The sequence below is a fragment of the Artemia franciscana genome, chromosome 9 (genome assembly GCF_032884065.1).
Source record: "Artemia franciscana chromosome 9, ASM3288406v1, whole genome shotgun sequence".
NCBI lineage: Eukaryota > Metazoa > Arthropoda > Branchiopoda > Anostraca > Artemiidae > Artemia > Artemia franciscana.
In genome coordinates, this window is record NC_088871.1 from 14,329,252 (window position 1) to 14,355,050 (window position 25,799).

At 34.5% G+C, this 25,799-nt stretch overlaps 1 protein-coding gene across 1 annotated transcript in view; it reads left to right on the forward strand.

Moving 5' to 3' along the window:
- The first annotated feature begins 582 nt into the window (after window positions 1-582).
- LOC136031040 (cryptochrome-2-like) overlaps window positions 583-25,799 on the forward strand; it is a 52,906-nt gene continuing 27,689 nt past the window's right edge. Inside the window, exons 1-4 of the mRNA XM_065710234.1 lie at window positions 583-712; window positions 10,600-10,745; window positions 19,221-19,415; window positions 22,463-22,603. Of these exons, the coding sequence (XP_065566306.1) occupies window positions 632-712; window positions 10,600-10,745; window positions 19,221-19,415; window positions 22,463-22,603 (563 nt within the window). The 5' untranslated portion in view covers window positions 583-631. The remainder of the gene's footprint in view (window positions 713-10,599; window positions 10,746-19,220; window positions 19,416-22,462; window positions 22,604-25,799) is intronic.

Below are 25,799 nucleotides of genomic sequence, written 5' to 3' on the forward strand. Positions count from 1 at the left end.
ATGCCCGTTTCGAGCCAGTGGTCTTAGAATATCATTCAACAGAAGTTCATTCAAGCTCATTCAAACTGAAGTTCTTTTTTATTTCTTTTAAAAAGTAGAGCTTTGAGAAAGAGTCAAACTTTAGCCGAAAGAGTGAAGCGCTAAAGAGGGGACAGCCCCTTTTATACACGGAACGATTCCTGTTCGTTTTCAGTTTTGATTTCACTCCTTACTTTCGGTTAATTCGTTCTAAGTTTTTCAAAATAACTGCTGTTGGGATATGGGAGTGGGTTTATCAGAACTACGGTAGTTCGACTTGAAACAATGAAGTCAACAAATAATATAATATATATAGAAATATTTATTTAGTTAAATGACGACAAATAAAAAAAAATACAACTGTCGTTTATCTAAAGGTCTTAATCATACGGATCAGAACGTCTAAACGTCTTTGAAGAAAAAATGCCTTCTAACTATAGTAAAAGATTGTGATTTTGTATCCAAAACCATTATTCAGGGGCTTATTTGAGTACGTTAAAAAAAAGAAGCAATATTTTAGTGGCTATGGATCCATTGCATACTACTCTCGGATTTGGCAACTCTGACTTCTTAGATTATCAAAATTTGAAAAGTTCCCGACACTTGCATCGTTATGTCAGGCTCAGTTATTCACTGGTTTAGAAAAGGTCTTAGACTTCATGATAATCCTGCTCTTCTAAAAGCTTTGGCCCTGGTCAGTAATGGTATTGTTTCTTAGCGTAATTTACATTGTTTTTTGTTACATGATACCCTACTGACTTAACATGACTGCTGTTAAAGTGGTGCTAGGCTACCCTAGGATTGCACCTTTAGCCTTGGCTATCTATAGTTCATATTAGGGCCTGGAAAATTCTTTCCAAGTTATCTTCTAGAAAAGTGTAAACAATTGTATCTAAGCTACAATCAAAATCAAGACACAAATTCAATCAGTTTGAATATTCAGCTTTGCTTGGCCTATTTAGGAGGAGTGTTGGGTAAAATTCTTGTTAATTGACTTCTTGCTATCTTAGAAACAGTTTAGGTTAGGAAAATGAAACTTTCAGGGATGAATCTACAGACTAAAGTATGTCCCACAAAGGTATTTTAAAGCAACTACCTCCACTCCTTCTCCCTCTAGAGGGGCCTGACCTATGATGACCTTTAAAAATATGCGTGTTATAAAAGTGAAATCTTGCAAAATAGATCTTCTGCTTAATTGAAGCACAACAAAATTGTTTTCAGCTTCATAACTTTGCTCAATTTCATTTTAGGCTATAAGGTTTTAAAGATATGCAAATGCATTTCCTAAATTTTGAAAAAAAATTGATATGGCTCAAAATTCTACTTAAATAACAGGAATTGCGTTTTTCAGAACTAAAGGCAGAGAAAAAGCAACTAGTAACTGAAAATTAAGGTAAAATTTTGTTTTGTCAAAATTTCAATAGGTATAGATAGACCTGTCATGTAGGCAAATTTCAGGGCCCTCTAGAGGGAGAAGGAGTGGAGGTGGGTACTTCAAAATACCTTCTGGGACATACTTTAGCCTATAGACCCATCCCTGAAAGTTTCATTTTCCTAACCTAAACCCTTTCCAAGATAACAAAAAGTTAATTAACTAGAATTTTACTGAGTGTTGTTTTGGAATTCAATTTAGAATTTCTTTTTGGCAGTACTATAGGTAATAAATATTGAGTAGATCAGGACATCCTCCAAATGGCTGATATGGGGGTAAGGTTCATTTTTGATGCAAATGGATATTATATTTAGATTCAGGAGGCAACTCTGGGTATATATTTATGCATTTGTGTAGTGAGGGTACATTCTCTGTAAATATATAGGTTCTGCCCCTGCAAAATATGTTAACAATGGTTATTTTGCATAGGCCTATTATGGAGTAAGAATTGTTTTCATAACATGTTTCCTTATCTCAAGCTGGGCCCCTAGGCTTTTAATACTGGTTGGCTGGTTGGCTTATTTAAAGATTTGTTCACATATATACTGTCAAATCAGCCATCTTGTGGTATCCCATTTCTTTCCATGTTTTTAGTATAAAAAGGGTTAAAACATTGGTTTCAAACTTACTATTTCATTAGAAAATCCATTTTATTGAAGTTATATAATCTGCAAGCATGGATTTGTGACAAGTAGCCTGAGTTGGATAACAAATTAAAAACAATTTTTTTCAAGTAGATAAATTCCTATTACTTAGAAATCAGAAGGGGACTAACATAGAAGCTTGGTAATACCTTCCAAGAATATGTTTTTAGCAGTGGATTCATTGCTGAAAGTATATTTTCCTAACCTAACCACTTTCAAAGCAAGCAAAAGTAACAAAACTAGAATTTTGCCCTCCATATTTCTATATGCCATGTTTCTTCTGCCAGCTTTGATATTTTTCAATATATAGATAACACAATAGCTTTTAAGCTGCCTTAAAGAATAAGAAGAAAACATGTTGGATCTGTTTTGAATTTTTTTTTATTCAACTTAATCTTGACAAATCAATGTTTGTGAATTATATGACTTTTATAAAATGGATTTGCAATGAAATAGTAAGTTTGAAACAAATGTTATAACCCATTTTTATATAAAAAAATGTGGAACAAAATTATTATTTTCAAGGGTCCTAAAAAGGCTTAAAATTGAATTTGCAAGAAAATGATTATTAGGCTATATTCAAAAAGAGCATGAAAAATGATATTTAGTGGTATGTTCACTTTATTTGTAGGTCAATAATATGAGCTGCTCAATATTTACTAATTTTATGACTTAGGCAGTTTAAAGAGGAGGTGAATATTCTGTTTGATTCCTGTTTATACTCTCTTCAAATATAACAATCATTTCATTTATGTATCTGATTTAAAGACCTTTATGGACCCTAAATTGACACATAATTCCTTATTGTGGTACAAGAAATAGTTTAAGAAAAGTGGTTAAAACATACCAAACAATTATAAATCAATCCTTTCCAGATCCTATATCAAACAGTTCATGATAATGAGCTATAGGTAAGGAGGGACCTAGCTCAAAAGCAACTAAAATTCTGAAAAGGGAATTTTGATACCAATAGATTCATCAAAAGGATTGGATTTTTATGCTAATTCTGAATATATAAGTTTCATTAAATTTAGTCCTACTCATCAAAAGTTACAAGTATTAGAAAATTTGTTTTATTTTCAAAAAAAGAGGAAACATACCCTAAAAGTCATAGAATCTTAATGAAAATCATACCATCAGATTCAGCATATCAGAGAACACCACTATTGAAGTTTCTATCTCCTATCTGCACAAATGTGGAATTTTGTATTTTCTACCAGAAGTAATGACACACATGTGTGTTTTTTTCAGGGGTAATGTCACAGATGTGTGTTTTTTTCAGGGGTGATTACATTTGCCAAAAAATTGGAGGGTAACTAGACCCCATCCCATGCTCATTTTTCCCAAAATCATCAGATTAAACTTTTGAGATAGCTTTTTGTTCAGGATAGTCAAAATATCTAATAACTATTTCTTTGATGATGACTTAATCCTCCACAGTCCCCATGGGAAGGGCTGCAAGTTTTGAACTTTTCCCATTGTTTACATATAGTATTTGTTATTGGTAAGTATAAAGATGTTTTCAGGTGAGATTTTTCAGTAAGGGGGTGGGGTGGGGATTAGGTTACATGGGAGGATCTTTCAATGGGAGAGTTTTTCATGGGGAAAGATAATTTCTATGAAGGGGTACTAGATATCTCATCATTATTAAAAAAAAACAATCAGAAATTAAATTAAAAAAACGAGTTTGTTCAACTGAAAGTAAGGAGTAACATTGAATCTTAAAACAAACAGAAATTATTACATATATGAGGGGTTCACCCCCTCATCAATACTTTGCTGTTTACACTAAAGTATTTTTAGTAATTTCAAAAGAGCTGTTTATTCTTAAACAGCCTTTGCAATTGAGGGGTTATTCTTAAAGAATTTGGACAAAATTTGAACTTTAGTATAAAGAGCAAGGTATTGATGAGGGGGAAAAACCCCTCATATCATATATATGAGAAAGTTTGGCCCCTTGTCAATACCTCACTCTTTACACTTAAGTTCAAATTTTTGTAAAATAACAGCCAATATAAACAATAATTTGTTTGTGTTATTATCTGAGCAATCTTAGCATTTAATTTTACCTTAAGCAGCTCCATACCTATGATTTTTATGTGACAATAAACCAAAGATATTGTATTTGTTTAGCTTGTGGCTGTTATTAAATAAAAAACAAGTTTTTTACAACTGAAAGTAAGGAATAACATTAAAGCTTAAAACAAGCATAAATTATTATGTATATCTATTAAAGATCTGTTCTTTCACTCAGTTCAGTCATTTGGGAATTTTTCAACATATGACTCTCATTTTCATAAAAACAGTTTTGACCTCCTGGCCTTTTTGTTACTATGCCTTATAAAATTATTTCCACAAATGTTGCTAATTTAAGCTGCATGGGGGAATGGAATTTTCCAAGAAGGGGGAGTTGGATATCCCAAAATTATATAAAAAATGATCAGCAATAAAAAAAAACAAGTTTTTTCATGTAAAAGTAAGAAGTAACATTAAAACTTAAGACAAGCAGAAAATATTACGTATATGACATGGGTTGCCTTATGCTAAAGTTTCTTTTTCAACTTTTAAAAGATGCTATTATTCTAATTAGATAGCCTTTGTGATTCAGGAGTCATTCTTAAACAACTGAAACAAAGATCAAACTAAGGTTATTATTAATTTAAATAAAGTAAAATTAATATGCAAATTTCGTTTTAATTATTCATGTATGGTGCCAAATTCAAAACCTACATTAATTTAAAAACGTTCAGAAATTGAATGAAAACAGTAATTTTTTTTAACTGAAAGTAAGGAGCAACATTGAATTTGAAAACAAACAAAAATTATCCTGTATATGAAAGGGTTTGTCCCCTCCTCAATGCCTTGCTCCTTATGCTAAATTTTGTATTATTTGTGAAGTAGAGTTGTGAGACAAAATCAAACTTTAGTGTAAATAGCGGGACATTGGGGAGGGAAAGATCCTTTCATATATGGAATAATTTCTATTTGTTTTAAGTTTTAATGTTCCTCCTTACTTTCAGTTATTTATTTAATTCAATGAAGCATTGATAAAAATTATGAGTAAATCAAATACTAGCCTATATCAGATTCCATTATCGAAATTCAAACAAGATGAACACACTACTCAATTCTATTTTCATGCTCTTTCTTGATAAATTATTAATTCAATCAAAATTATACTTACTTTAAAGTCTAATATGCAGCAAGTTTCTATTAATTAGATCATCCTGTTTTCTTTCATTGTTGTCTACTTGGTAGTATCATTTCAAGTAATATTTTGGTGTAAATATTGCACTCAATCTAAAACAAAGATGGATTCAAGACTTCAGGAAAATCATTTTAGCAAAGGATATATAACTAGAATTAAAGGGGAAATGCATCATTATGACTGTATATGAGACCATCATGGGGGTGGAGTGTATCATCTGGCAATGACCACTATGCAGCATAGGAGTATAAAAAAAGCATCTGTTTATGCTACTTTTTTTAAAGATGTAGAAGACTGGTAGTTCTAGACTGTTATCACAACATGTTTCTTTTAATCAGGTTATCATACTCTTTTTAAGTGTTTTCAGGATTTTTACGTAGTAGAAGATATCCAGTAGGTCTTAAATTATTTTGCAATCAGATAGGGTGAATACTTTTATAGATCAAGAAACCTATAACAAAGAAATACAAACATTTTCAATTATAAGTGTACCTCCAAAACAAATAAAAAGACTACTATAAGAAGTTTGCTAAGGCTCAAAATAAACTACAAAATCTTCCAAAACAGCTTTATACAAATTTTGAGTGCAAGCTTGCCGCTGAGAGTGAAAGAAGCTCAAAAAACTTTAGGAACTATGTATCCAACCAGGATCACTGAAGCATATCAATAAATATTTTGCAATTGCTAAAGGGGCCTATAAAACATTACAGAACTGCTCAATGAGCCATTTGCAGCTGTTTTTACTATTGACCCTGAGAAACCTTTGCCACCTACCTTCTATCATATCATTAGAAACAGAATGTGTGCTATATTGGTCTATCTTCAAGAAGTCCATATTTAAGAGGATTTGATACTTTAAATATAATTTTGTGAGCCTCAACAAAGGCTGACTAAAGCCAAGGGAGTCTCAAGTCTCAAAGCCTAGGGATCCATTAGCAAGCTCTCCCAGGGCACTATTTATCATTGAGATGTTTTGAGAATTTGAGAGTTGGTTATGAAATATGAATGAAAAGACAATGGAATTTTGTTGGCAAAGTTTTTGATCAAAGTGGGTTGCACACAGAAAATTTGAAGTGCTGTCAAATTGACCAAATGAAATTTGTTTTGGGTGGATTTTGGGCATTTTTCTAGCAGGCATACTAGAATTGTTTAAAGACAACTCTCTTAAACTTAAAAAAGAAAAATCTGCTCAGTTTGATCAAATAGGATATAATTTACTCTTTCTAATGTTATAAGTTTTTCTAAAATTCTCCAGTACAAAATAAGAGAAGTTATAAGGTTTTTGTAAGATGTCAGGCAAAGTAGATGTTGGATTTTGGTTTTCTGTCATTTATTTACGTTGCTTATCCAAGTTCTACAACTTATGGCAAGATCATCCATTCAATTCTAAATAGTTTGATAACACAAACTAAAAAAACTTTATAATGGATGAGATATGCTGATTCTTTGTGGTATCAAATCCCCTTAAGATAGCTTGAAAGAACTATGCTAAAGAGACTGCTTTTCCTCTGTTCCATATCTTCCAAAATTCTCTCAAGATAAAGAAAACACCCACAAAATGGAAAGAAACCCACATAATGCCTATTTTCACGAAAAATGATTGCACAAAGGACAAGAATTATTGTAAATATTTATCTCCTGGCCAACAACAGCCTAATCTTTTATCTCCCAACCTGCACACTTTCCTACCCAAAGACATTTGATACATGTAATAGTGTTATCAGCCTTCTTCACAACCATATCACAAGCTCCCTCACAAATATATAAAAATTGAAACTTTTACCAAGAGATTTCCACCCAGATGTTGTCAAGTGGAGTATTGATTTCCTCTCGAACTGCATGCAGCAAGGTTAACTCTTCACCTGCAATAGTGAAAAGGTCTTCTCAAGTCATCTGAGGATCAATGATGTGTCACAGGTTACAGAATTGGGCCCTACTCTATTCCTCATTCATATAAATGAAATAATGAAAGAAACATGAAATAATATGACTCTTTATGGCAACAATTCAAAAAAAAAATTTGGACCTGCTGGCAAATTCAGCAACCAATCAAACATATCCAAAATATAAGCATGGGCTGCAGACTGCCTGCTGGAACCTAGCATTTCAAAGTGTAGTGTTTTCATTTTGACAACTATAATCCCTATCATCCATACACCATGATCAATGCCAAATCAGACTCTAACATACTGCTGGAAACCAGCTTAGATGAAAGGAACCTAGAAGTTCACATTGATGAACAATTAAAATTCCATAAGTGCTGACAGGATATGGTGACTGGATGGAGCTGCTAATATCCCATATTACCCTAAAGAAATCCAAGTACTACTAAAAAAAAAAATCTTAAATCAATCAATCAATTTATTTATAACCCTTCTACAAAAAAGAGGGCGGAACGCCCTTAAGATGGAGTAATAAGAGAGAAAAAAAAAGCTACAAATAAATACAAATCAGCACAAACAATTAAATAAGTAATGCTGACCATGGGTGAGACACTATCGACATAGAAGAACGAAAATCAAGAATCCTTTTATCAATAATAGATGTAGGAGAAACTAGGTGGAATTTGTTCATTAAGTTACTATTTCTAGTCCAAGGAGGGTAACTGAGAAGGAATTTAGCATAAAGAAAATATACTCTACGAACAGATAATTTCTGAGGTTCACTAAAAAACTGCCAAACCGGACAAAGAGAAAGGAGATGAGGTACAACTAGGCTATTATAAATTTTCGCAAGATTTAATTTATCACTGTGTTTAATATTAGATACAATTGATGCATAAGCAATTCTCAGTTTTTTCTTCAAATTTTCAAGGGATAATTTCACAGTTTCTTTCATATTTTTTCCAATAGGCATTCCAAGGTAAACTAATTTTTGAGAAAGGGGGACTTGAACATTAGCTAAAGATAAAAAAAATAGGGCCATTTGTCTCTTTAAAATTGAAAGCTATGGTAGCAGTTTTTTCAACATTGAAAGAAGGCCCAATATTTTTATATTCATTGTAAAGCTGATTAAGCGCATTTTCACAACCACTAAAAGTACGGCTTAGATTCAAAACGTCATCTGCAGAAGTTATTAAAGACAAGTTAAATCCATGGTGAATACAACTAAAATTAACAGAATTTTGGGCATTTAAAACAGAGTTATTACATAAAGAAGGTGAGGTAAGGCCACCTTGACGGACTCCTTTCAAAATATAAAAAAGGGATGATCCCCCCTTTAACTTCGCCTTAAGGTGATGGTACATATACAGAAGGCACTTTACTATACAAAAATTTACCCCTCTTTTATACGCTTCAAGTAAAACTTGGGAAAAAATGCAAGAGTCGAAAGCACGAGCAACATCTAAAGCACAAAGGATAATATGGGATCTACATCTTTCTGCATCAGCAAGAACATTCATTAAAGCAAAAAGGGCATGCTCCCGGCTAATACCTTTTTGGTAACCAAACTGGTGGTGTGGGACATAACATTTAGAAACAATTTCATCCAAAATAACTGACTCAAACAATTTAAAAATAGTACAAGAAACTGTTATAGGTCGGAACGAATTACACGCAGTAAAATCCTTTTTGCCTTTTTTCGGGATAGGGGTTATTTGACCAACTGTAAATTGATAAGGAGCAACTCCGTTTTCAATTGACATTTGAAAAAGTAGAGATAAATGATTAAAAAGAAGAGCAGTTGCATAATCAAAATGTCTGGTAGTAATTCCATCAACTCCCGCGGAATTTCTTTTCTTTAGTTTTTTACAATAAAGTGATACATCACTTGGCTTAATTATAAATGTCGAAGGTTCGTGTTTTTTCAGACAAGCACTTAATTCTTTTTGAAATTTTGACTCAAGAGCAGGATCGGGAGAAGAAAACTCATGCTTATAATAATTTATCCACTCAGGCTCAGGAATATTATTTGCACTAATGTGTTCACAAGGGCGTTCAAATTTTTTTCCAGAGCTTCGAAGGGTTCTCTGCAATTTTATGAGCGTTTTTCTCAATAAGATCGACCTTATGTTTTCTTAACACTTTAGCAAAAAAACGTTTAGGACGTAGCCGCAAACCATTTATAGTCCTAGACTGAGGCCTGCCGCAATCCTTCCAAATATTCAGTCAAATTTTAAAAGACTTGCACGCGGAAATAAGGGAAGGGTTTTTTGACCAACCCTGAACTTGAGAGCCTTGTACAGCTGAAGCTTCAGTACACTTTAATGCATGGTTAATTTCAGCTAGATAGGTGGTAAGTCCGATGGCTATTTCTTTTTCACTAAGGCCCGAGCGCGTGCACAACAAATGAAAGGGCACCTTTATTTTATTTAATATTCTGTCACATTCAAAACGAAACATCTCGCGGTTAACTTCTTTCCAGTCTTTTATATAAAACCACTTTTTATCTGGCTGTTTAGCGGCATGAAATGAAGCATTTATTTTCAACTTTATTGGAAGGTGATCCGAATAAAGCCATCACTAATTACCTCGACAGTTTCACAGGGGAAAGATGCAATAAAATGATCAAGGTTAGAAGTCGCTGACAGGACACCAATAAACGTGAAAGTTTCTGTTTTGTCAGCAACTGAGTAGGAAGGGGGGGGGGAATTGAGAAGGAGTTGGGTTCTCGGCGATGAACTGTCTGTTAAGTCACAATTAAAGTCTCCTGCGATCAAAACTCGAGCATTTGAACGCTTTGAAACTCCCTTCACGAAACTCGCTAGCTTTTTGCAAGCATTTATGAATTTATTCTCTGATTGCGAAGAGCAGTAATTAGTTGGCAGGTAAACGTTTATACAGATTAGGTCCGAAGATTCGGCAGCAATGAAATGGTCATTCGACTCAAGGAGATTGACGGGAAATTGTGAAATGATTTTTCGCTGGGTGAAATAAGAGATAGGAATTCTGTGAAATGCTGAGTAGAAATACTTACTTATCTTGCTCCTAAAAGTCACTTTGCTTCAATTTACTCCGACTCCCTGTAATGGAGCAATATTTAGCCTAGTTTATGTTTTGCCATTATATTTCAAAACAGCATTGCTCTCTCATTCCTTTTTTTTAGTCAACCCCCATGAAGCAGCAACTTTTTCTAAAAAAGAAAAGTTTTGTATAGAAACTGGGCTATTGCTTCATTAGAGTGGATTATGCTAAATGACAGCAAAGAAACTTTAAACAATGAAATAAGTCAGGAACTAGATTTAAGTTCCTTGCACAAAATGTCTGGGAGGAACCACACTCCTGTTTTGTTTCTTTGTCATCAAATATAAACGTACTTTAATTTAATTTGTTGGCTAATTAACTGCTTTGTTTTAGGCTGAAGAAAAAAAGCATGCTTTCTATGCTGTTTTTATATTAGATACCTGGTTTGTCAAGCAGGCTACTGTTGGAGTCAATAGATGGAGGTTCCTTCTAGATTCTCTCAGTGATTTAGATGCTAGCCTTAAGAACTTAGGGTCTCGGTAATGATTTTTTTTATATCAACTTTTACAATTATGAGTGCAATATATACATATATATATATATATATATATATATATATATATATATATATATATATATATATATATATATATATTATATGAAAGTTCTTAAGCCGAACTGGCCAGACATGACAATAAACAACAAAGAGAGATAAAACTCTACAAAAAAAAAATCTCGAACGAGAGACGGCCAGTAGAGAGGAAAGACTAAAACAACGCGGATATTTCGCCTGTATCCAAACAAGGCGTCCTCAGCACAAGATAAAAAGAAAACTAAACTAAAAACAAATAAAATCACCAATAATCATGTATGTTCAGCTAGAGCCGAAACAAAAGTTTCCGTAGGCTTTCTTAATTGTAGGTTTTTTTTTTATTGAGTTGCGATGCTCAATAAATCTTTCAGTAAATTGTTTGTGAGTTCTACCAATATAAAACTTTCCACAAGAACAAGGAATTTTATACACCCCCACTAACTAAATCTCCCCGGGTTAAATCCTTCCCAGAATTAAGAAAACTACCTAATGGTCTCACTGATTGGAAACAAGTATTAATGTTTCCAACATTGATACCACCCTATTTCAGTGAAACGAGGGGTTGTGATTGCACTGGTGGATAGAGCTTTCAGAATTTGTTCCCAGGAGTTTTTAGATTCTGAATTGTTGTATTTAAGGGGTTTTTTATTTTGTAATAGCTACCCGATTAAATTCATTGATAAAATAATAAAAAATAGACGCATTAAACACAACAATAGAGTTATTGGGGTTTCACAGTGCACAGAATTAAACTTACCGAAAAGGTTCATTTCTTTTCCTTATGTACCTACCTTGGGGGAGATGCTTAAACGAATTTTAGGTAAACATAACATTGATACTTGTTTCCAATCGGTGAGACCATAAGGTAGTTTTCTTATTAGGTAGTGATACTTGTATCAAAAATTATGCGGAATAAGGCTGATATTACGATTTACTATCTTAAATATAAATAAAACTCACTGCCAATTAGAACCCTTCGGCCCGCGGAAATGTTCGCCAAATAAGCCTTTCAGAAACATTGTAAGTCATGGGTATTTCTGCCCTACCAGGCGACTGGTGAATCAAACTAAATACAAGTAAAAAGTATTGTTTTTTAAGTTGTTCACACGTCCTTTACATGGACCTAGCCAAATTAGTCCCTGAACAGTTTTACAAACAGAAAACTCACATTTATACCAACTTTTTATTAGGATATTCCAAGGCTTTATCAAGGGGAGGGTAAGGGGATACTCGGTTTGAACCGCTGAATTTTTTTGTTTGACTCATAAACTACCCCTTACCGTGTATCCTGAATATGCGCTTGAGATAGCCTAGTTAGATTTCGAAACACCCTAAAAAATAATGTGGAAGGCTTTTACACAACATTCATAAATTTAGCATGGTTTTAAAAAGGTACGCACCACAGACGGAGCTATTTAGATGAGAATTTTATCTTACTGACTTCACAACAATTCTTTGCTGCTAAGGTTTCGTAACGTATCGTAGCGCGGTGAATTGATGCTCTGTTTGGTAGTATTGGACCGGGGATTTACAAAAATCTCAGTCCAAGCAAAAAAAAAGTTCCAGCGACTGAAATGTTGGCAATAACCTGTCAACATCCTATTTGTTATTAATAGGCGACATAACTTGGCGTTTCCCAGGTAATCAGTTGGTTTTGAACGTGAAAAATTTAGTTAAGAAAAGAATTTTGTTATCAATCAGATGATTAAATATGCTCCCTGAACGTTCAAATTCTAAGGAATTGCAATTTCACAAACTTACCTCAAGCATCCTCAACTATTTGCAAATATCAGCTGCGCTCCGAACATGCATTGTCCTAAATGAGGATTAACTGCTTGATATTATTTTCGTTTCAAAGGCCGGAAAATGAATCAATTTTGGTCCCATCCGCTTAATATTATTGGAGAAAAAATTTTGTAAATAGAAGTGATAAAAGTAATTAACGTTTTTTTGTTATCCTGGGAACAACATAGAGTAAATTGATAATTCTTCATCCTGAAAAAGTAAGGTTATTTGTTAGGAAAAAAATACGACTAGAATAAGAAAATTAAGCACAGACGGGAAAGGGATAGACAATTTTTTTTTAATTAACATTAACCAATTTTTTGATTTTACATTTTTGGTACTTTTACCTAAAGCTTCCTTCTATAAGGTTGATCTGGACTAGTAAGAAACATGCACGCGAAGGAAAGGGGCTGTTTGCCTTATGTTCAAAATGGTCGTGTATTTCCACGTTCTGATTCCGTCAGTTTCTTGTCCGCCACTTCTGTTCCAACTTCCGGCGATTCCAGTACTTTTTATGCGGCTGCCCCCGTAGTAATCTATGGTTGGTCATCGACACTAGCTAGTTTATTGTACTTTTTTGAACAGTATTATTTGTAGATTGGAAGGACAAAAACGTCTTATTTGAAAAGGTGAGAATGAAATATTATAAGGAAGTGTGTGTTCATAATAAAATTTTTGTAGCATTGAATGCTGACAAAGACAAATATTTGAAATATGAAACAAGCATTAATGGGGATCTTATTGGAAATGTATGAATGCGTTGTCATGACAGTGAAAGATTAAATTCCATTGAACTACTGAAAAAATCCAACATTACTGATGGTGGATATGCAAGAGTAGATTTCGATAGATGATAGTATATATATATATATATATATATATATATATATATATATATATATATATATATATATATATATATTCATTGGCCTCATAAGAATCATTCATTTCGCTAGTATTTTCATCTAAGACTCTCAAATCATCAGCAAAGTCTAAGTTTCGGAGAGTTTTATTTTTCATTTGATTCCAGGCTCTTCCATAGCCTATATCTTGTTCCATAGGACAAAGTCCATGAAAGTGATCCGTATAAATTGGATAAAACACAAACCTGGTCAACTCCTGATTCAATAGAAAATAGCTACTAACCTTATTTCCTACCTTAACCACATCAATGTTGTCCTTGTACTTTACACTAATCATTTTAATGTATTTATCTGTTATACCATACAAGGAGTGGTCATCTGTTAAAGCTCTGCTATTTACTGAATCAAAAGCTTACTCATTATCTATAATACTGAGAACTAAAGGGTATATATATATATATATATATATATATATATATATATATATATATATATATATATATATACATATATATATATATATTCTGGTATTTTTCATCCTCAATTTTGGTTGCAGGGATTAGTTGGACCTCTTAAACTAAAGTGGATTTCCTCTCAATGGAAATGATTATTAAAAAAAGTAAGACCGCAAAAAATTTATGTATGATTTGTTTTTACTTTTTAAATGTTTCATGCAGTTTTCAAACATTTAACACGTCTGAAAGCTCACGTTGTTGGAAAATGTTGGATTTCGTCAGATATTATTGGAATATAACTTTCAGTATTTCAGAATAGATGATCCATTTATTTATTTTTATTATCCATATAAATATAACACAATTGCACTGAAGTAGTCCATCCAGAACCCTCTTCTTTTGCTGCAGAAATCTGACAGTAGGGATTTTGTTTCGTGTGTTTCTTATTCTCTTCTGAATTCATTTTCTGTTTCAGAGCATAAGTTAAATTTTGGGGTTATTTCATTTATTGTGCTGTAGCTCTGGCCTCAATGCTTTGTTTTTTGTTGTTTTATTTTAGCACATATCGCTACACTGGGATGAAACTATCCTACCTCCAAATGGGCGTGGATTCAAACTATCCTACGTCCAAAACCGCTACTTCTCAGGAGAGCTATTTGAAGTTTTAAGATTATTTTTCCAGTACTTCAAAAAGAGGTTATAGGGGAACAACTGAACCGTAGAGTTTCTTTTGTATTGGCTATGTATTAGCGAAGATATTTTTGACCTACTTAGGTCAGAACGTCAAAAAAACTGGATATAGGATGGTAGTCATATTATCTACATCAGAACGAGACAATCCTAAGTCCAATTTTTGGACATAGGATAGTTACAGATCTGAGAAGCCCTGCTGAAGGAAGGCACAGTTCATCCTATGTCCGTATTATATCAAATATTTCACCATATATTATTTTAATTCATATTCAAAGTATGACAAAATGAAAAATTACTATTGAAGTATCAAAAGGGAAAAATAAAACAAAGTTAATCAGAATCATCCAACTCCGCAGAACCTTCTTTTAAACAGTCGAACGGAAGGTCTCTGAAAAACTGGTGGTAAGCTCCAGGAATCATTTTTTTTTACAAAGATCTTGAATATCGCGGTACACTCTTTCGCGAATTGGAACTGGACCAGAATACAGCTTTTGCAAATTGTACGATCCAGCTGATTTCTTCGCTGAAGTTTTCCCCTTCTTGACCTCCTGATTGTTTCAATCATCTTGATGTCTTCAGCGGCCCAGCTGGTCCGAACACTAATCATGTCAGGCAATGTGTAATCAACTTTCAACACTCGGATTTCTATGAAGTTCACTTTAAACCCGTTGATATCGACGTTAAAATTATCACTGGTCTCTCTATATAGCTTATCAAGATCATAGAAATCAGAGACTCCCATTTCCTTTACTTTGTAAGGACTCTTCAAACATGCACTTTTTGCAATCTGAAACCACTGAGAAGGCATATACGCTGTTTGGTTCTTAGCAAATCTCTCGATGATAGCATGGACCGAATCGTTTTGATTTTGCTTGTGCCCGGTTTCAAGATACATGTGAGTAATTACTATCTTAAATTTACTGGCCTAGTGTAAATAAAGGGAAACAAGGTTCTTGTTCTTGTTTTGTCCTCCACCATTGTCACTTATGAAAACGAATTCTTTTGCTCCTTTCTCTACCTTACTCACAATAAAGCTGTAAGCACAAGTCCCGATTTCTGACGAGCCTCTTTTAGCAGTGCCTGCATGCCACATGTAGCAGTTTCCTTCGCAAGTATTGCAGTTATAGATACCGAGATTGTAACAGTGAAGTTTCGACTTTTAGTAATAAGAAGAAACTTCTCCACGCCCACACTGTAGGACCTTTTGCAAGTCAAAGCACGCTATGATAATCCTTTCAGGGTCCATCTTTCCTCTGCCATAGACTTTCTACTTTCTTCCTTATTTCTGATGTGCTCACTGTGCTGTATAGTCAACTGTTCTTTCATCTGAGGGCTAGCATTTTCCATCGCAACACACTTGTCACATTGGTCTTTTTGGGACGGAAAAAGCTGAGATTGAACTCATGCTGAAAAATTTCTCTGTATTTGTCCGATATTGTACCTTGTCCATTGTTTTCCAGGCACCAGTCTCGATAGAGTCTATAAAGGTGAGCATGACTTTTGATCCCATCCTCCAAATACTGAGATTTAGATCTATCTCTGCAGTAATAGCTTGGGGCTTTTTTCAAAAGTTTTATATGCTCCCTGCATGATTTAAGTTCTCTCATATCGGTGAATCTGCGGGATTCCTCTTTTCGACCTCTTTCATCCCTTTTCGCAGTTCCCGTACCATGCACTTTTCTCTTCAATGCAGTTTTCACCATCTGTTCAGAAATTCCTAGCGTATTTACGAAAAACAGTCAACAGACTTTCTCAGGTTCCTCATTAATGCACAAGGAATACGCTAGTGAAAACACCCTCCTCTCTGCTTTTCAGTGTCATTGTTCTTTCCCTCTGTTCCTTCTTCATGATTATCGTTATCGCTCTTACGTATCCTAGAACGTTTTTTTTTTCTTGGCTTGACTAACTTGCTAAAGTATGTAGTTTCTTTGTCTATTAATTTCACCCAATTCCCAGTAAGACCAGAAAATGGTTATTCGAGTCTCATCCGGAATTCTTTCATAACACATCACCCTGCACTTACAAGGCCCTTTCATAGTCCTTTCTGGCACAATCTTTCCTTTGCTACTAATGTGTTTGATGCCAGCATTCAACATCTTCTTTGCTATGTATCTTTTCCAGCTGGAAGGTCTTCTCTTCCTCTTCTTTCCCTGGGCTGTAGGACTTTCTTCTGTTACACTAAGTTCACCAGCAGACGCACTGTCATTTTCCTCTATTCCACTAAGTTTGTTAGCAGAGGTATTCCCATTCTCTTCTATTCCACTACGTTCATTAGCAGAGGCATTCCCATTCTCTTTTATTCCACTAAGTTCAAAAGCAGATGCAGCACCAGTAATGCCTAGCTCACAAAAGTTTTTGGATTCATCCTGAATGGTAGCTTCGCTTGCACCTTAGGCAGAATCGTTATGCACAGAAAGTTCTGCACTAGAGCATTGCTCATTAGTTTAAAAGTGCACGTCAAGATTCAGAATAGGAGTGTGTGACACATGAGGAGCGTCAGGAATGCACTGCATCATTCCCAGATCAGAACTAGTCTTTACTGTCAAATGTGAATCTGCACGGGTTTCATTCGTTTCAAACGAGCTGACAGCTTCTGTGGTCATGGCCCATAGCATTCCTCCCAACTCTCCTGAGTAAATTACTGAGATTTCTGGGTGACTCAAATAATTAGTGTTAGAGTTGCAGTCAGATTTGTTGCCAGTAGTTGTTGTCACAGCCGAACCTGGAAAAAAAAAAATTGTTACAGCAATGTCATACATAAGTACTGTTTTTTTAGGGCAGTCAAATCTTATGTTGAAGCCCCGATAACTGCAGCAACAGTGAGTTAAATAAAATAAGCTTTTTATGTTGTTTAAGTTGTTGCCAGATTTAAAGGTTGTCTCGTTAGATGTTTAGAGAAAATCTGATGTCACTGAATCATAGGTGTTGAAAATACTGTATTTCTTTATGTTTACTATTTATATGCTGCAAATATTCAGCCTATTCAGTTCAGTTCACTTGGTACTACCAAACTCTATAAAATAAACGGGCAGTATCCAGGAAGTCTAGAAGCCTTGTATCCAGGAAGTCTAGAAAACTTGTAAACTACTAATGGACTTGTAAACCTATAAATTCTACTCTAAAAAATATTTAGACTGAAGTTGTTAGAGCTACAAGATACAATCTCAATCTCTTTTACAATATCCGAGCAATCATGGCTCATTTGAACCTATTAACGCCACTGTCCACCAGAAATACAGGTTGTCCGGCACATTTTAGTAGTCACATCGACCATTTCATATTCCTCACTGTAGAGCTAGTGAACAGGCAGAAGGGACGATGTAAAGTTTGACCTAAGAGATTGTGTCTAACCAGTAAAACCTTATCAGTATTAGTGGAAAGGTCAGATAATACTGTAATAGTAGATCAGATGTTGTAAAATAGAATCCCTCAGTTCCAGTGGGCACAGTGCCAGTGGTGGGGATAGCTCAGGGATGGCAGCTACCAAACATTTAGGTACTCTACTCCAGTCTGCCACAAATCCCTGATTTTTGGATACTCTTTGCAGAACGTTGGATATATCCAGCATTTGGTATAGATACCATATACCAAACGCTGGCTTATTCCTAACGCTGAATGCCTGTTGCCAATAAAGTATTGATGATGTATTGATGAGTACTGCAGCTCAAAAATAAACCAATCAGATTTCACCCATAGTGAGATAGGTCAGGGTTAGAGTGCCAACAGATATCCAACGTTTGGCATAGTGTATCCGGCGTTAGGCATAGGCTATGCCTATGCTTAGATGATACGGCGTTAGACGATAGATATATCTAACGTTTGGAATAGGGTATCCAAAATTCGGGGTTTGTGGTTGACTGCTCTACCAAGGAATGAGTTGACGTGACTGGCCAGAGTGCACCAGAGGGGACCAGAAGAAATCCACAATATCTAAGGAAAGCACAATACCTCAATGGTCTACTGTTGAATGTTATAGTAACATTGAAAAGGTAATAAAAGGAACCAGAATAAGAATCAGACAATTTTCTCTTACCTTTCCTGGCTTTCTCTCTAGCTAGTTCTATTAGTATTCTTCCTCTATTCATTTTGCAACTTCACCCTTCCTTCATAATTGCAAATTTTTACTATAAATATTGATGGTGGTGAAGGCAAACGTTGCCATCAAATCATCGTTGTCCTGCAACTCATCAAAATTTACTGCTTGAAACTAGCCCAAGTCCAAATAAGGACATAGAATAGTTTCACGGTGTGAGAAAAGCAAATTTGCAACATAGGATAAGAAAGAAAAAGGCTTTCTAGCGGCGTAGGGCCAATTCTGACTGCAAATTTGGATTCAGCACACAATTTAGCACAAGATAAACTAATAATCGATTTTTTCCATTTTTGGACATAGGATAGTTTGATTCGTAGCACATTTGGAGGTAGGATAGTTTCATTCTAGTGTAGCGATATGTCTCTTATTTAAGGGTTTTGAAAAGGATGTAACATTTTTCTTGATTAGTTATTTAGTCGGTTTGTCCTCTTTTGGATAACGTACTGCAGTTGTTACTTTTGTTTTATTAGTGGTAATTTAAATTTTATGAATTTGATGAGTTCTGATAATAATGTCTGCGTTCTCTTCACTAGACTCTATGTCCTTCGTGACTCACCTGAAAATGTGTTTAATACCATAATCAAAGACTGGAATGTGAAAGCTCTTACATTTGAATCTGATACAGAACCTTATGCCAAGTCGAGAGATGAAACGATACGAAAGCTCGCCAAATCGCATCACGTTGAAGTTCATGAATACTGCTCTCATACGCTTTATAATCCAAATGAGTAAGTAATCCCTTGTCTAGTTTAGGGGTCTTAAAGATTTAGGAAATAGTAGATTTAAGGTCCCAAATGCACAGGTAAGAAAATATACCAGTCAGATTTACTCAAGTATTGTTTTCTGCTCATTTGTCAATAAAACGATATACGTTTTATACTAAACGGAAAGAAATCTTTCGCTGGTTTAAACTGCAATGAGGTATTTATGTTTGAACAAATGAAATGAAAGACTGGTTTTAATCGGAATAATCAAATAAATACCGCAACTTTTAGCCGCTATTAAACTTTCAGAGCTCTTTTGCCTTTGTGTTTTTGATCGACCTTGTCGTCGGCTGCCTAGAGAAGATTGATGTTTTTTTGTCGTCGACTGCTGACAAAAAGATCACAGAGCAATTGGTAGCAAAATGAATTGCAACATATATATGTTTTTAAAGCTGTGGGATACCAGACCCCGTGAACCAAAATAAGAACTCTATCCTTAATTCACGAGGATTGAACTTGCTCTTCATTCTACTAAGTCTTTTCCATGCTGGTTTTGTTTTAAAATTAGTTTTTTGAATAATTCAGTGCCTATTCATAGGGACAGTACATGTAAGTATACGTTTGAAATCTTAATTTTAGCAAAATATTTTCAATTAGTGAATTAAAGAACGCTGAACATTAAAATTGTTAAATGTATACTTGTTGTATTTTGATGTGGGACAGTCAGCTGCTCACAAAATCCTTCCTGAGCAGTCAGGAATTGAAAGAACTGCAACATGTAAATGCTTATGAAGCTGTGGGACCCTACTGCTACTATTAACAATCCACCACATCACCAAGCTACCTAAGGTCAACACAGCTAGGCACGCTCATCCTCCATCTCAATCTATTCTACTTTCAACATATTCACTGCACCCCGTCTTTACTAATAATACTACCAAGGTAACTGAAGATATCCACTTGATCAATCTTTTCGTTACCTACTGTCACTTTTTCATCCTCACTTATTTCAAGCCTTAGCGACTTAGTCTTTTGAACATTAATTTTCAAACCTATTCTAGCACCAAACAACTCGGAAAACCTCCAAGAGTTCATTCATTTTGCTCAAACTTTGATCTAGGATGCTTAAATCATCAGCATAATCTAAGTTCAGGAGAATTTTTCTTCCCCGGTTGATTCTATGTTCTCTCCTTGCCTTTCCTCTGCTCCTTAAGACAAAGCCCATCAAAATGAGCCATATCAATGGGGATAGAACATAACCTTGCTTAACTCCTGATTTGATACGAAAACAGCTATCTACCTCATTTTCTATCTTAACAACAGCAGGGTTATTCTCATAAATAGCTGTGGGACCCTAGTTACCAAAGTAGGGACTGTGTCCTGATTTAACAAGGTAGAACCTGTTCTTCGTTCTGTTAAAATTTATCCTTGAAAGTCTTGTTTTAAAATTCGCTATTTGCATAATTCGGAGTTCTTTCCCAGTTACACTACAAGCATGTGAGCATTTGAAATTGGAGTTTTAGCCAAAGTCAGTGAATTCAGAAACCCTTGGATATTAACTTTAATGTAAATAATAATAATAATAAAAAAATTATTTGGTAAATACATTCCTACTGTGTTTTGAGTCGGTACAGTTAATTGAAAAAAAAATTAAAAAAATCCATAAATAGTCCGTGAACAGTAGTGTGTTGAAATAGGGACACCTTTTTATATTTATGAGCATGGGGGCGTGGAAGTGGGCCTTAAGGTTTTGTCAATATCTAGACCAAATTCTTTGCACGATTCGTATTTTAACCAATTGTATTAGTTCTACCTCTCTGCTAAAATTTATGTACGCAGACTCCATTTATCTTGAATGTTGACTTAATTTGGACCCTCCATCTCCTGGGACTGAACGGATCATGTCATACCTGGGGACATGTTTTGGGTCTTCTCAATTGGTCTAAATAAAATAGCTATTCTCAAATATTTATTATATGCCAAGCGGGAGTGCGGTTTCACTTAGGTGGAAAAGGGCTGTTGACAAGGATGGTTGTTTGCCCCCCGTCCCCCTCATGGATTTTTGACTCAAAAGAAGGTTTTAGAATTTATATACGATTAAACAATCCTTCCTACAGTTCTCTACAAATATCCATTTTATATTACTGAAAAAAACATATGTGACACATTTTTCTTTATTGGGTCAACAACATTGTGGTGTCTATGATTATTCATAAGCTTAATTTGACTAAATTAAATCAATGACTTCTTTGTCATTTACGTAGCTATAGATCAACTATTAGGTGGAGGGTTAATTCCTCAAAAAGTTTATTTCAGCTTCAAGTTTTGCAATTTTCTGCATGGGATAATTCAGTATAATGCGCCGAAGGGTCTTTACATGTATTGTTGGTACCTGCGGTGGTGAGAGCTCTATTTTTATTGCGGGAGGGGGTTTTCTGAAATTTTGACGAAACTGAAATTGAATTTTGTTGTTACGAGTGGGCAGTTGAGGGGGCAACAACCACAAACAATCAGTATATTCTTATTTTGCTGTGAATAGCAAATACACCCAAAAGCTTTTGCCGTTGAACAATTTGGCATACAAAAGTTAAATTTTAGCGTAAATAGTAGGGAGTTGAATGTGATATTAGTATTGTAAATTGGAAGAACTATAGCCAGTATAAAATTATATTTTCGAACCCAGCATGTGACAACTAAACCAAAAATCTTGTTATTTAAAGCAAATAAAAATAAATTACTTTTGCTCTCTGTGCATTACAACACAAATTTAATTTATGAATTTTAAGTTCCTGAAGCAATGAAAGAAAATTCCTAGTTGAGTATGAATTGAAGAGTTAGGGAATAGGTGGCAACTCTGCGAAGTGTATGATAGCTTCTGTTTGTTTTTCACTTGAAACCGTTTTTTTTGTTTATGTATTTAAAATCCACAAGTATGTTTCTATAAATCCAAGTCTAAATACAGGCTTGGCTAACAGCCTTTTTTATAAAAGAGGAAGATAAAAATGACAAATTAAATTCAGTGTTGCCAAATATTAAGGGTTAAGATAGTAGCTGTTAGAATATACTTTCAGGATTATACAAGCCAATAACGGAGCCACGCCCATGACTTACCAGAAATTTGAAAGTTTGGTTAAGAAAATAGGACATCCTAAGTCTCCATTGGATTCTCCAATTTCAATACCTAGTAACATCCACTCCATTGATGGAAAGAAGTAAGATTATTTGTTTTTAATTTGATACTGTTGGTGTATGGTTAAAGTGCTTTTGGGGCAGGGTTCCCTTCAACAACTTGATTAATCCTTGTCCTCCCTCAAACTAGTCAACAGGCTTTTTGTTATGTTATTATTTATAACACCGTTTTAAGTAGTAAAGGGTTTTCTGAGAAAACAAAATATGTGGATTAGACAGATCAATAATATAAATCAAATTTATCATAACAACGAATACACAGGATGTTACGAATGCTCCTTTAACTAGGACATGCCAATAAATAAAAATCAGTAGTTGCCCCATTGAGGAATCTTACAGTGTAGAATATACGACCGATGCGGGTACCATTTACTAAAAACGAGAAGTTCCTTCGAGGCCCGGAAAATATTTTTGTTTCTTCCTAGCCGAGTGGTTGGGGCCGTGGATTTGGAACACTGTTCGAAGGGCAATGGCTCGATTCCTGTTGAGGCCAGTTATTTGGCTTGGAACAGGAGCCAGTAGCGTGACTGTAATCTCAGCCAGAGTTGATCCAGCTCTTAATGGGTACCTGGAGAAGTATGGGGATGGTAAGCAGGAAGGATGTGCCAAAGTGAAGGATGGCTCCCCCCCCATTGTACTTTTTGGCTGAAGGGTTTTTAAACTATATCAACACCTGCCGGCTTGGAATTTATGAGTCTAGTGCCTTTTCTGTAACAACTACGTTAGAAAACGATATAGATACAACAATTACTCTGCAAACGAGCCCTTACACATCTTTTTTTCTTTCATTTTCATATTTCATCTTTTTTTTTCATATAGCGAAAAAGAATCAAGAAGTGTTTTGTCTGCATCTTCAAAACTGATGCATTGTATCTAAGTTTAGATACAATGTGGTAAATTTCCGGTTAGAACTAGTTCTTTTTAACGTGTTAGATTTTCCTAGAAAAACGAACTAAAATTATAATGTTAATCAAATCACATTAGAAAGCCCCCCCCCCCCATAAGAGAAGCGTAAACGCTAAGTTTAGATACAATGTGGTAAATTTTCGGTTAAAACTAGTTATATTTAACGTGTAAGATTTTCCTAGCAAAACGGACTAAAATTACAATGTTAATTAAATCACATTAGAAAAGATACAATAGCAAAGATTCATAATCATAGATTCATAATTTAAATTCATAATCAGCATCAAAATATAGCTAGAAAAGATATACATGCAGAAATTTGTGTACAAATGAGCTCTTAAACATCTTTCTATGTTGTTTCATCCAACAAAAGGGGATTAAGAAATGTGTTTTGTCGATATCTTGAAAACCCGACATGATAAAGAAAAATATTTTTAGATATGTAATCACCGTAAAATATTATATTAGAAAAAGGAAATATCATGCCATATATCTATGGCTCGCAATTGTGTGCTATGGCCGTTAGTTTTCTATCCATATTTTTTTAATATCATGATTTGTTACTGTTTTTTTTTTTTTAATTTGATTTACAACTCAATCGTGTTAAATTTTGTAGTTTTAATAAGCAACAAATCTACCCGTGAAAAAAATTAAGCAAAAACAACTTTCATTTGCCTACGAAATAGCATACTGTGAATAGTGCAAGTAATTTACATAATTTTTTTTATTCTTTTCTTGTAATATAAAGTACTACACGCTTTCAGTACATTAAAAGAAAAAAAAGCTGCCGTTCAATAATATTTAATCAATATTTCTTATAGTATTCTTATTGGCGGTTTATGAAGAATCTGATCCTGCACAGTTTCATTTGAAAAAAGAATTATGAGGAAGAAAACTGTTGATAACTCCTCTTTGAGGCGACTAAAACTGTCATAAATTAGTAAATCTATGTTTTGATTTATTGCTTTACGGTCGTAATGGAAAGTTGATCAGCATATGAAAATGCGAGAAAACTTTTTTTTTTTTTTTTTTTTTTTTTTTTTTTTTTTTATATAGCACAGAAGAGGACAGTGTTTTCAGGTGGGTTACTCGTATGGGGTTTATTTTATTAGAGGTCAAATAAAAATACGAGATAAAAGACTCAAAACACAGCTCTTACCGTTTTCAAAATCGTTTTTGAATAAATAACATAGGATATGAATACAAAATGTGGGACGCTTAGGATCTTTAAGTTTTCGTTTATTTTTATTGGGCTTAAGGACTGAAAACTGTTTCAGTTTATTCCGAAAGTTTGTACAGTTCGGTAATCCTACGTGAGATCAATTATCTCTCATTCTTGAACTATAATACTAAGTAAATATTTTTTCTCTTACGTCTCTCACTGTGTGATCGCTAGTTCAGGACTGTCACCTATTCAGATTTTCTACAAAACTTAAGAAATTGGACCAAGTCAGAAAGATGATCAGGAATTCAGAAAAAAAGTATGGGAGATAGATCTTCTGTTTTTCTTCTCAAATTTTATTACCAGGAATGATCAACTTCTTTCCTTTCACACTCTATTTTTTGGTTATTTCTGACTGATACCACTGGTTCAATATTTTTCTTTAAAGTGTTTTTGAAGCTGGTGTCATTGCTTACCAAAGAAAAAGTCTTGGTGAAATCTATGATGTTCAACGCTAGAATTGATTCTTCGCCATAAAATGAAAAGACTAAAAAATGAGCATGACTCGCTCCCAATAACAATCGAGTTAATTCAACTAGGCCATGGTGCCAGTCTAAGTTTTTACGCATATCTAGTGGTGGATAAGGTGAAAAGAAAAAAAAAGGCTTAAGAAACAGCTGGCAGAAAAGGAGATGCGTAAGAAAGAGAAAGAATACAATATTTTAGCTGGTGAAAAAGCTCAACTATGAGAGTTTTCCAGTGAATCTCCTTGATGGAAAGGATGATCTTATAAAAGCAAAGTTGTATAGAAGCTAGTTCAGAAGACGTGTGGGAGATTCCAGAAAGTTTGATAAGAGCAGTCCTAGCCGAGTGATTGGCACGCTAGACTTTAAGTTCTTTGTCCATAAGGACAGGCTCGAGTCCTGGTGTCGTTGATTATTTGGTTTGGAACTGGGGTCAGTGACGCGACTATTTAAGCTCAGCTAGAGTCAACCCAGATCTAAATGGGCACCGGGATTAATCTGGGAAAGATATACAGGAAGGGTGCACGAAAGCACAGGATGGCTGGCCCTCAACCCCCCAATGTACGTCCTGGCTGAAGGGCCACGAAACAGAACTGCGAGATCAGAACTGCCGGTAGAGACTGTAAA